The 13,785-nt window shown below is 34.9% G+C and overlaps 1 protein-coding gene across 1 annotated transcript; it reads left to right on the top strand.

Moving 5' to 3' along the window:
* Positions 1-7,504: 7,504 nt before the first annotated feature.
* LOC107459796 (uncharacterized) lies at positions 7,505-9,510 on the top strand. The gene is made up of 6 exons (XM_016078063.3): positions 7,505-7,668; positions 7,746-7,772; positions 7,864-7,926; positions 8,869-8,947; positions 9,027-9,072; positions 9,182-9,510. Exons 1-6 carry the CDS (start codon positions 7,627-7,629, stop codon positions 9,189-9,191), a joined length of 267 nt encoding a protein of 88 aa, XP_015933549.1. The 5' UTR covers positions 7,505-7,626; the 3' UTR covers positions 9,192-9,510.
* Positions 9,511-13,785: the final 4,275 nt, after the last annotated feature.

Genomic DNA, 13,785 nt, shown 5'->3' with positions numbered 1-13,785 from the left:
AAAATACACCTAATCTTCCAATAACAATATATTACATATATATTTAATCAATATAAAAAATTAGCCGTATAAATTCAGTGAACAAGGTGATCAACAACAGCATATTATAAAGTTAAGGACAAAGGTTTAATATTTTTGAATGAGCATTACATTTTTTTTTGGACATACGATTGACAATTTGACTTACACATATCCATCGAGTAAATTTTCATAATAGTCCATGAGATTTGGGTCGTTACCCAATGTAGTCTTTGAGATCCCAATTGTACCATTGTAATCTTTCAGATATGGCTTCGGGCACCATAATAGTCCCTGGACAGTTTTTCGGTGTTAAGTCATGACTGACGATCTAATGTGTCACGAAGTTGCCACGTTAGAGAGCCAAAACGTTGGCGTTTTGGGTTGACTCCCCAATTTGGTAAAAACGTCGTCGTTTGACCCAAAATAAAATATGAAACGGACTTGATCAGAAACACACCCTCCCTTCGCTTGTCTTCTCCACTTCCACCTTCTGTCTTCTTCTTTTCTTCTTATTCTTCCTCCTCTATTCATGAATGTCACTACGTTAGAGTTCCATTGGTGAGGTTGAAATTCTTGCACTCAGAAAACATCAAAATCAAGTTTCACTTCATCGTTCGTTTCCTCGTGCGTCAAAAACAAGAGGTTCTGCCATTTTAAAGGTAAATTTTTTTATTCTTTTTTTTTTGCAATGCATGATGGTTTTTGTATATGCTTGTGTTGTGAGTGTGGTTGGAATTATCATTTTTTTTCCTGTTACTATGGTTCTAGGGTTTGATTAGGTTGGGGTTTCATAAGATGCTTTTTTTATTATGGTCATGCTCTGTTTGAAAATAATGTTCTGTTGCTTCCTTAGGGTTCCATTGGTGAGGTTGAAATTCTTGCACTCAGAAGACATCAAAATCAAGTTTCACTTCATCGTTCGTTTCCTCTTGCGTCAGAAACAAGAAGTTCTGCCATTTGCGAAGGTAATTTTTTTTATTCTTTTTTTGTAATGCATGATGGTTTTTGTATATGCTTGTGTTGTGAATGTGGTTGGAATTATGGTTTTTTTTCTGTTACTATGGTTCTATAGTTTGATTAGGTTGGAGTTTCATGAGATGCTCTGTTTGATTATGGTCATGTTCTGTTTGAAAATAATGCTCTATTTCATGACCATGAGTATTCTGTTTGATAAAACTCTTATCTGTTGATGTCTGTTGATTATGGTCATGCTCTGTTTGAAAATAATACTCTTTATTAAGTTTGTAGAAGATGTGATGTTATGGAACTTGAAACATACATGTTCAATTAAAAATTTCGTGTCTAGGAGTCAATATTGTATTTGTCTTGTACTAAATAAAGTGACTATATCCTGCAAATAATTATGTAAATAAGACACTAAAATATGTTTGTATACATACATGTATCATTCTTTTTATTTTTTTATTGAATAGTAAGTGTAAATAGGACAGAAAAATCTATTTATGTTTATAGTGATTGTCAAGTAATAGGTTTTGAATTTTTTTTTCAGATGGAAGAGATGTTGGATATTATGTTTCATCACGGAGGTGATTTCAAAGAAGATTAAGAAGGTTCAATGGTATATTATCCGAATAATAAGGCTTGTTTAGGTGACCTAGATGTGGATACATTAGATGTCTTCTATCTGAGGAACTACCATAAAAAGCTTGGTTATGATGAGATAAAGCAATGCTGGTGGCAAGTTCCTGGTAAAGGTTTGGAGAACGGACTAAGAAGCTTAAATAATGACAAGGAGATAAGAGAGATGGTGAAGTGTGCTAAGATCAATAACGGAGTTATTGATGCATATTTCGAGCATGGAGCATCACTGCCAAAGATTTTGGAGGAAAATACACAACAGAAAAAGAATTCTCCAAGATTAACACAACCATTACCCCCAAACACCAAAGTTGCCTCAAACACCAAAGGTACACAACCACCATCAACAGTTTCAAAAAATCAAAATCAGACCAAAAAACCCATTAAGCTCACTGGTAGCATCCAGCCCACAAAGCCCATCAAGACCACCCAAAACACCAAAACAGATAAAACCAACAAGTCCAAGCAGCCCAACAAAAATAGTATATCTAGGAGACCTTGTACAAGGTCTACTGCCAGAGGATTCCAAAGCAAAGTTTTTAATAATGATATTCCTTTCGATGTGTCTTCTGACTCTTATGAGAGCGCAGAAGATAGCCTTTTTAATCCAAATCTTGATGAAGACAGCTCTTCTAATTCAGATACTGGGGTGAAAAATGTCAACAGTGGGAGTAGGAGTAGGGTGAACAAGAACCAGAATGAGAAGATATTGAGAAATGTTGGTCCTCTAGCTAAAGAAAAGGAGAAGATTCTGGTCGAAGATGATGCATTTGTGCAAGAAGTTAGTGATGAAGAAGTGGATCTTGATTTTATTGGTAGTTTTGCTGAAGGTGTAGAATATGGTCTAGATCTTGGAGCTGACTCGGATGGTGCCAATTCATGGCACTCAGTGACTCAGAGGAGATGAAGACTCCTCCAAATTTGGAAGATGAACTAGAAGAAGACAAGATTCTGATAACGCATGTCCAGTGTTTAGGGAGGGTGCAAGATTTGGTGAATTGCATCTTGAGGTAGGTATGAAATTTGGAACAAAGTGGGACTTTAGAAAAGCTGTTAGGGAGTATACAGTTCAAGAGGATAGGTGCATACGCCTGGCGAAGAACGATAACATAAGGTGCAGGGCAGTTTGTAAGGTTATGGTGTGCCCTTAGGTGGTTTATGCATCAAGTGACCATGAGAACACTTGTTGGTAGATCAAAACCTTTAATGACGACCACACATGTCCCAGGGAAGACAGAAATAGGGCTGCTAATAGGAATTGGGTCTGCAGCAAGCTTGTGAAGAAGGTCAGAAAATATCCCAACTTCAGATACTGCGAAGCTACAACCTATTTCAGAACACGTTTTGATTTGACACTAAACAAAAATTCAATCTCGATGGCTTTGATGGATGCTAGAAGTATAGTGTATGGTGATGAAAAGAAAAAATATAAGATGGTGAGGGATTATGGCTTGACTTTGCTGAAAATCAATTCCGGTTCAACAGTGCAAATATGTACCAAACCTCAACCAAATGGAGAAGTTATTTTTTAGAGAATGTATGTGTGCTTAAGTGGTTGTAAAAATGGGTTCAAAGCTAGCTGCCGTCCTTTGATTGGATTAGATGGAGCATTCCTGAATACTCAATTTGGTGGACAAATTCTGTCAGCAGTTGGATAGGATGCGAACCATCATATCTACGTCATAGCGTGAGCAATTGTGGAGATAGAGAATAGGGAGAACTGGAAGTGGTTTCTTGAATTACTGCATCTAGACTTGGGGCATTACAAAGAAAATGGTTGGTGCTTTATATCCGATATGCAAAAGGTAACCATGCATATTCAACAAATATTAATCCTATTATTAGTTAACTATTATTGTTGTTATGACAATTATGTTTTGAATGAATCAATACAATTTATTTGGCTGAAATGTTGATTTTATCTTTTGTTAGAATGTATGCTACATTAGTGCAGAAAGGTTTCATTTAGTTTGCAAATTATTTGACTGAATTGTTGAAGTTATAACTTGATAGTATGTTTGCTATATTAGTGCATAGAGATTTCATTAGTTTGCAAGTTATTTGACTGAAATGTTGATTGGCATGGTTAATGTGCCTATTGTTACTGTTAACATGTCATAGTTACTATCTGTGTTATTTTATCATTGTACATAGTTTTATGGGCTATCGACTTAAACGCCAGTGACTATTATGTGTATATACGTTAAATGTGAAGGACTATTTATGGGGAGGGTGAGTTTATGTTAGGGACTGTTATGGTGATCGACAATGATTGGGTGGGACTAATACACCATATGTTATTAAATGACAATGACTGGCAGGGACTAATATCAGCAGTGCAAGAGGTGATGCCCAACGTGCACCATCGTTTTTGCGTCTGGCATTTGTGAAAAATTTTAACAAGAGTTGGAAAGATTTAAAATTAAGGGGGCTTTTGTGGGAATGTGCAAGGGCATCGACTCATCAAGAGTTCAGGGATGGAATGGACAAGATAAAAAGTTTGAATGAAGATGCATGGGCATATTTAGACAAATGACAAAGAGATGTATGGACTAGAAGCGCATTCAGCCATAAGCCGAAGTTGGATAGCATTTGTAACAATGCATGCAAGGTGTTCAATACAAAGATCAAGGATGCAAGAGCCAAGTCCATTATAACATTGTTGGAGGAGGTTTGAATGTTCATAATGCAAACCATAGCCAAGAACAAGGTGAAACTAAACAATCACACTGGAGTGCTCACACCAGTTATAAAGAGTCGACTGGAAAAGGTTAGAAAAGAATCTAAGAATTGGAAGCCTATTTGGACAGGGGACAACGGATACAAAAAGTTTGAGGTGCATGGACACCCAACTAATCATGTGGCGGACTTAGGAAAAAGACTATGTACTTGCCAATTTTGGATGCTTACAGGTTATTTGCATTGCTATAATAATTATTTTTGTGCTATAATAATAATCTGATTAATGGTATATGACTAAAACTCATGGTTGTTGTGGCTGTTGTTTGTATGTAGGTATTCTTTGTGTGCATGCATGTGTTGCACTGTCTCGGGTTAACAAGCTACAGAAGACTTTTGTCACCGCTTGCTAACAATGGAGTCATACAGGAAAACATATAATCATCATATTAATCCAATTCCTGCACAACCATTATGGGAGCATGCAGAAGAATGTAATAGGCCACATGCACCAAAAATAAAGAGAAAACCTGAAAAACTACAGATGAAAAGATGGATGGATGCTGATGAGAAGAGTGGTGGATGATCTAAAAAGTCTAAAGCTGATCCCAAGTCTCAAAGTAACAATGGAGATAATGTTCATCTAAAGAGGTAGTTGGGCCCCTTTACTTGCAGTTTCTGTGGTGATAAAGGACATACAAAGAGAGGTTGTAAGAAGAAGAGAGCTTGTGATACTGCTACGGCTGCTGCAGTTGCTACTGTTGCTACTGAGGCTGATAAGAAGAAGAAAAATGAAGGAGGTGCACCTGCATCTGAGCAGCAACTTCAGCAGCCTCAAGATGATGGTGACCAACGTGATGGAGAAGACAATCCTCTTATGCAGTCTACTGAGATTGCATCGGCCACTTCTAATGCACAACCTGTAGAGATAGATATATCTCAGCTAATTATTTCTGATGTAGAAGATTCTCAAAGGGTAACTTCCCATTACATTTCTTAAATTTTTGTGATTCAAGTAAATTATCATTTATGTGTAATGAAAATTTTCTCTATCTAGGATCATGGAATAAAAAGGCCTTCAAAATTATCACTAAGGAGAAGATCCTCTCCACTAACAACTTCTGTCCCAGTGAATTCCATGCAGGGTGTTAGTTCAGGAACTGCAACAAGACTTGTCAATTACATGAAGTTCATCCCAACTCCAGGATTTAAGGCTCCAAGAAAGAAGAATTGAATACTTTAGCTTAATATGTATAGGACTTTCTGTGTTGAATTTAATACTTTTTGCTAGACAAAGACTACACAAGGAAAAAACAATCCTTTATGTTTTGCTGTAAAATCCTCCCTTTTAAGGCAACTTTGTTTAACATGCTCATGTTAATTGGCTGTCCTTTGTGTTATGTGACTAACTGTGTTAAGTTGAACCATTATCTTAATACACTTATCTTTTAAGTTTGAACCATTATCTTAATACAATGCTGGTTGGTTTTCAATCACTTATGCTGCCTTCTTTAGTATATTACAGTTTTAATTAATTGAGTTATCTAAGTTTATATTTCATCAACAAACATTATTCAACAGTTTCTAATACCATAATCATGTTATCATTTTTTTACATATTGTTCATTCAATGAATATAGGGTACACACTACCAACTCTTTTAACTCAGACTTTACAATATAGGATAACAATTAACACAATCAATACAGACACAACTAATACCAAAAATTGGTTAATCAATTTTTGGTTCCAGACATCTTCTTCTAATCTTCCAAGCCTCCAATTAAAGTTCATCTTCACTTCATGATTATCTCCATAAAATTATGGTTTCTCAACTGCTTCATCATGTCCAATATCTGTCCACACAAAAAGTCCGCACCATCTTTTTCCACTTTTCTGTAATCAACCAAACATATAACATGCTCAAGCTTCAGGAAAGAAGAACAAGAGAAGAACATTCATGTAGGTAGGAGCAATCATAACAACACAAGTAATACTGATAACTCACATTATAATTGGGACAACCAAAAAATGGTTTATTTGGGTTTGAATCTGTCCCAGACCACCTGAGAACTGGCCGGCAGCCGTAACCGCACCATTCTGGCACCCCAAATTTTCTGCTCCTGCTTTGCGTTCTCGTCCGATGGCCACTGCACAGTGAACTAATATAGCTTCAAACTCTAGTGCTTCCACCACCCATCATGGATATTCACTTCTAGTTCCAGGAACAACAACAACAACAACAATGAGAAAACAACGATGAAGAAGAAGAAATTAACTTACTGAACATTTGGTAATTTAAGATTAAATATAAAGGGAGGGACCACATTGGGTATAAATTGAAACTGTGCCAGCTTAACTAGCCATTGGCATCATCCAACGTGGCAAAATGAGGCCACGTCAGCATCTTGATGATGACTCATAGGGGTGGCAACGGGGCGGGTAAGGGCGGGTTTTTGCTCTACCCGACCCCGCCCCGCTCAACAAAAACCCGCATCGAACCCGTCCCGCCTCTACCTGCGGGTAGTAAAATGTTAAACCCTAACCCGCCCCTGCGGGTACCCGTCCCGCCCCTGCGGGTACCCGTCCCGTCCCTATTCGCCCCAATAATTATTAAATCCAAAAAATAAAATAAAATTTTAAAAATTATATAACCATTATTTACATTCATAACATAAATTGGGCGGGTTTAACCTAAACCCGACTCCACCCTGCCCCGCTAAAACCCGCTCCGGTGCGGGTGCGGGTAATTACCTGCCCCGAACGGGTAGGGGCGAAGTGGGTACCAGCAGGTTCGGGTAGTATTGCCACCCCTAATGACTCATCACCGAAAAACTGTCCAGAGACTATTATGATATCCGGAGCTGTATCTGGAGGATTACAATGGTACAATTAAAATCTCAGAGACCACATTGAATAACGACCCGAATCTCAAGAACCATTATGGGTATTTACTCCATACCCATCTCTATGTGATTTATGAGACTTATATATTGTCCACTAGACTCAGCCTTACTACAATGAGCATTATTGAGTGTTGAAATTTTCTGGTGGTGAGAATAACTTATGTGGCAAGTAATGAGCCAGCCCATTTAAAATGACATTTCAAGGCCCGAACCAAAAATTTAGTGGGCCTCTTCATATATCAAACAACCCAGACATTGATATTCACATGGTTTGCACGTGACATATACTGACCCCAATGGAACACCGCAAATGAGCAAAGCGAATTGGAATCCCTCGATTTGATTGAGCTTTGAGCTTTGAGCTTTTGGGGTTTGGGGTTTTAGCTGCAAACAACAACGATCTTCCTGAATCCTTTTCGCCATGGCTAGCACCAAAGTTCAGAGGGTTATGACCCAACCTATTGTGCGTTTCTCACTCACCTTTCCTTTTCTTTTTGTTTTTCTCTTTAACCTAACCCTCTTCCTTTCTGCTTTCCCCAGAACTTGATTTTCAGGTTTCTTCAAAGTGTAAGTCCTTGCATACTTACTACATTGATGATTTCTCGGTTCATGACTCCTTCTGTTTTTCCCCAAATTCTCTAATATCATTTCTCTGCAGAAAGCTCGCATTCAGATTTGGCTCTTCGAGCAAAAGGATTTGAGGATCGAAGGCCGAATCATCGTGAGTCCTTTCGTACTTTTTTCTTATGTGGTTTCTCTTGCTCAACAAAATTGTCTTTCGTATACTTCAAAGTTCATTTATTTGAAAAGGTTGTAGGTTTGAAATGTATGTGCACTGTGGTTAATGCTGAATCATTTCAAGTGAGTTTTGCTAGTTTGATAGTGGTTGGTGTTCCAATGTCCGTTAAATTATGCAAATCCAATGATGTTACTAGCTAAGGTCGATGAACAAGTTTTACTGTGACCTGCCTTCACTTTCTGGGTTTGCTTGCAAATGTGAAATCATTTGATGTCTGTTGGTTAGTTTTACTATCCAGTTGGTGAACTCAAAATATGTAGAAAAACAACGACTTGTAAAACAGCATCACTTCATTGTGCAAACAACTGAGATGATAAGTATCTAGAGTAAAGGACTATAGACTATAGAGCCATGTTGTTGGCATAGCAATAGTGCAATGTGGTATAGCTTCAATACGGTCCAAGCTACTCCATATGACCTTCTATTATGACGGTTTGGCCACAAAATCAGCAACATTCAAAAGCATTATAATCATTTATAAATACCCTGTACTTTAGGAGGAGAATCTGAGACCTAGAAACCTGATACCCTTTCATACTTTTTCATTTATTTTGTCTTCTTCTCCACCATATTTCCGTTCTCTTGCTAGCAGACCTGAATTTTTCTGAGTTGGTAGGGAAAAAAAAAAGAGAATCTTAATTGCTCAAATGTATTATAAAACTGATATGTTGACTATCAAATCTAGAGTTTGTGCACTTGAGAATTTTGTTTTTGAACTCTCTGGGTCATGATCACATGTGTTGCTAGAAAAAGCCTTGATTGTTATTGTTGTTGTTGGCAGCATATTATCCTCATGACAAATATTGAATATCTCAGCAGATAATTAATGATAGTGTGATTTTAATTTTATATAATTCTAAACAGGGTTTTGATGAATACATGAATTTGGTTCTTGATGATGCTGAAGAAGTGAACGTAAAGAAGAATATCAGAAAGACATTAGGTATGCTAAAGTTTCTAAATTTGGTTAATTTCTTTCCACCTGTTCATGCAAGTTCTGAAGCCTATTATTGTTTATTTAGGGAGGATCCTTCTTAAAGGAGACAACATAACGTTAATGATGAACACGTAAGTAAAATTAAAACTCCTTTTGTAACTCTCGAGGTTTACTTTTCCAGATGAATGATTTTTTTAATTTTTAATTTTTATTTTTTCTACTATGTCTCTTAAATTTCAGGGGCAAATGATAATGAACATTGAACAGAGGGAGGCAGAACTGTGAACCATACATTCTATCCAGCAAAGGAGAGGCAGAATCATCTTTCATTTCATTTCAATTACTATTTCACTTATATTGAGTAGGGGATGTGAGGAATTTTGTTATGTAGATTGATTTTTCTGGCACTAGATGAATTCTTAGTTCAGCTACTCATCATTCTTGGTTTGTTTTTCCCCATGATTCTGCCTATTCTGCTAGGATCAATATCTAGACTAAAGCTGGGAAGCTAACTGTATTATGATTGAGGCAAATATATCACCAATGTCATATAACCTTTTTCCTGTTTATGGTTTCTCCGTTTATCATGTTAATATCAGATCTAGCTCAGTCATTGTAGAGGACTTTGTTAGATTCAAGTATTTAGATCTCATTTATTTTATCTACTAAGATCTTGCATAAGGCAAATGGCTCTATGCAAAGTTTGTAGTAGTGGCTTGCTGCTTTCTTTATCATTGACTACCAAGTGTTGTGGGAATTATTGTGCCGAGGTATTCATCATCGAAAATATACCATACATGACAATGTAGTGAACAAATAGTTACTATTGTAGAGGGTATAACACATGGAATGATACAAAATCATTTCTTATCCAAAAATCTTAAAATTATGTTTACACAACAGTATCAGGCCAACTTGTCATGCAGCATAATTGCCTGGAAATTGCAATGACCTTATTTAAATTAGAACTTGTGGATATCAAAGAGGCTGCATTTAATTTTCCACCGACCGAGAAAGGCATTGTGGAGTTTTGACAAAGGGAAGTAGTGAATCTTGTATGGCAAACCAGTGTTTTGAATAAGTAATTTGATTTTGATCCACTTTCAAGGTATAACTCATGCCATCAGCATTTACTATATGAATGTTACAAAGTTAAGCTTGATTAGTTTTAACGTTATTATAAAAGAAAAGTTGCTTAAAACTGACATGATATGTGTTTGTGAACAACATGAATACAGAGAAAGTAGTGTTGGGAAAAGAAAGGGTGACTAATGGAAAACGCAAGAGGTATTTATGTCTGGTGTCCTACCAAAAAAGGAGAAGAAAACAAGAGAAAAAAGTTAGGACAATATAGACCTATCCCAGCAAAGAGGAAGATAGGAATACCAAGAGAAGAGATATACAGCTTTCTTCTGATTAAGACCAAAGCCTCTATCCATCACTGACTAAGACAACTCCCAAGGACCACCTATGCCTTCAATACATTATTTTCGTGTACAAGTTTTTATGATTTATCAACAAGGCATCGCATGCTCAACTATAATAGTGAAATTAACAGCATAATAAGGTGACCCGAAATATATAATTGCCAATTAACTTAGAACTGTACTTCTTATCCTTAGTGGCTCTACATTTTATCTTAATTTTTTAAAAAAGAAGTCGTATGTTATAATACATGTTTATTTGTACGGAAAAGCAAATAGAAAAAAGAAAGTGGGAATTTGAGGTGGGATTGAAAGGGGCCCCTGATGCAGCAGTGTCGTGAGGTTGCAATTAATCACTAATAAGCCATATATTTGTCTGGTGATGAGGAAACATTTGTGCTGTTGAGCCTTTGTTATTTTCTACCCACTTACTCATACTGATCATCCACTCATACTCCACATATATATAAGTATCATCATGCATGGCCCTTCTTTCTGTTCTTTACCATGCAGTATCTCAACCTTTTTCTATGTCTCAGCAAATGTTACCCCTAAAAACCTTCTTTGAGTGGATAGGTTAGGTGAAAAACTTTAACTTTAACAAAGTACCATGCTTCTCATCACCATATCTTTGTCATATAATGAAAATCCTAGTACAACATGATTCTCAATTGCTGTGGATTTTTACTGCATTATCATTTAATTTATTATTACTGAGATGATGATGATGATGATGTCATCTTTTCCTGGTATAATGTTAAAGCACTAGCGAAATGCTCCTATTGTGAATTGTGAATTTGTGATAGCTACCATTGCAAAGCTTGAAAACGAAATTTCACGACCATAGTGCCAATATGCCCTGCATTATATTTTCCTGGGTAGTGTGCTGTCCAATGCAAGGACAAATAAACTTAGTAGTATGTTTTTCACTTTTTCTTTTTAAGAACAAGTTTCTCTAAAATGAAAAAGTTGATAAAATGAAAAAAATTAGACTCTAATTTACCTTGAACCAAGATTATAAGACAATAAGTAGTGACTAACTCCTTATTTTACTACTTTATTAATCTCTTTGGTTTACACAATTTTTTTCTTTTCCTTGTATATTGGCCAAAATAATAACTGATTACAAAAAAATTATATATAAAATTAACATGTTCAATAATGTTAATTGGTTCTATATGCCAAGTGAATCTTCATAGAACATATCTAGCTTTACCTTAATTCATTGACCAAACTCCATCTGATGACCACTTAATCATTGAGTTACCCTCTTCCGCTTAGTATGGATGAAAAGGAAAGGACTAGATTTAAAGGGTGAAAACCATTTGTGTAAGGTAACACATCAAATATACATATAGAAAGTCACCACCATTCATCAATTCTATATTTTCATTATTATTTAAAGTAGTATTATTTCTTAATCTGTCTCATCATGCTGATCCATAAAACGACAACATGTCCTATCTGTGGTTACACACAAGAACAGGATCTCATGTGGTAGAATCAGAAGTTTAGATGTTTGCATTTTGTTGAGTATACTATATATACACGCTTTATTTAGTTGAGTTTTAATGTCTAAGAGGATCATCATTCATGTCAAACTTCATACTCATAGTGAAACAAGCTAAGCCAACCAACCACTCGCCGCTTCTAGATTTGGATCAGCCAATGCATCCAATTGCAATCTGAAACCTTTATTAGCTATCTATTATTAAGCATGAAATGCTCCAAAGTGGAACATCATGAATAAGTTGTATGAATCATCATGCACAACCACAACATTATTAGATTTGTATGTCAATAAATCACTTTGGTGGATTTGTATTTCATCCATTTCTAAAGTAACATATCAATATATGTTGTTTTATTATATAAATTAATTATCCTATTAAAATAACTAATTTTCAAATTCACTACTTAAAAAATAATTTAAACACAACACTGTTATTAGATAACAATATAAAACTTTTTGGTACATGCTATAATAAAAAAAATGAAAATTCTCTAGAACAGATAATTGGATATCAATCTGAAAGAAATATGTCCTTTCATTTTTATTATTTTTTAACAATAAATTATACATTTTTTTCATTGTCTTCACATAAAAACTTTTTATTATAAAATTATCCAATTTTATTATATCTCTATACTTTTATGGATAGATGTGGACACCCCAATAGCTACAGTCAAAATTGGAATCATTGACTGGGCTGGGGTGGCACCAATAGGACTACTACAAACATTAGTGCTTTCAGACTCAGATTATAACCAAGGAAATAATGATTGTTAATTTGTTATGATTGGCCCCATGCCCCCATTGTTTGTGTTAATTAATTACGAAATAGTTAATCTGGCTAATTATTGTCAGGTAAATACGGATTATATCATATGGGATATAACCAAAATTTTAATTTAATTTCTATTAAAATTATTGGATCAAAATCAATATCCATAATTTTTTAGTTTGGATCCAATTCAATCAACATATTTGCGGATCGAATCGGATATTGAATATATCAACAAAAATATAAAACACAAAAATACTTTTAAAAATTTATTTTTATTAATAATTTTTTTTAAATATACTTATTATTAAAATACTATTAAAAATATTTTTCTTAAATAATAAAATAAAATAATAAAACATAAAAAAATATTTATTTATTTATTTTTGCGAATCCATAAATATGTGGACTCTTATATAAAATCCATAATCTCAATTCTATAAGTGTACAGATCCGATCCTATTGCTTTGCGAATCGAATTTATATTCGTAATTTTTGGATCAAATTCGAATAAATATCGCGGATATATAAATCGGATCAAATCCATGAACACTCGTGATTACTATTATCTCGTAAACATACATTGCTGCTATAACAATCATGTAAAGTTTGAAATATATAATTGTGGGGAAATTTTTTGTTGCAATTTCAGGGCAATCAAGGGATGCAAATATCATGGAGAAGCTTGTCTAGCTTTAGTGCTGATGCTGGAGTTGGACCCCTGTTCCTTTTTTGTTTTTTAGTGAAAGCCTTTTCTTGATGATATGATTGATCCACTTGCACATCAAAATTTACCTGCTCACATATTGGATAATGGTATTTATTATGGTGTCTAAAAAGTGTTGCCTAATTACTAAAATAGATAAAATAATTAATTTTAAATTTAAAAGTATAAAAATTAAAAAGTTTTAAATATTTTAAAGTTACTATAAAAAATAATTTAGACAAAAGTTAGACAACAAACAAAAGGCACCATAAAATTACCCTTGGATAATACACTACTTAACAGTTAACAACAACAGCAGCCGCAACAATAAGAAGAAGAAAGAAGAATAAAAATTTGTACTTAATCAAAATTTAGACAAGTTAGACTTTAATAATGTTACTACTCTTTATCATTCTGTAAACTATAATC

This window comes from Arachis duranensis, chromosome 1 (assembly GCF_000817695.3).
Source record: "Arachis duranensis cultivar V14167 chromosome 1, aradu.V14167.gnm2.J7QH, whole genome shotgun sequence".
Taxonomy (NCBI): domain Eukaryota; kingdom Viridiplantae; phylum Streptophyta; class Magnoliopsida; order Fabales; family Fabaceae; genus Arachis; species Arachis duranensis.
This window is presented reverse-complemented; position numbering and strand designations above follow the sequence as displayed.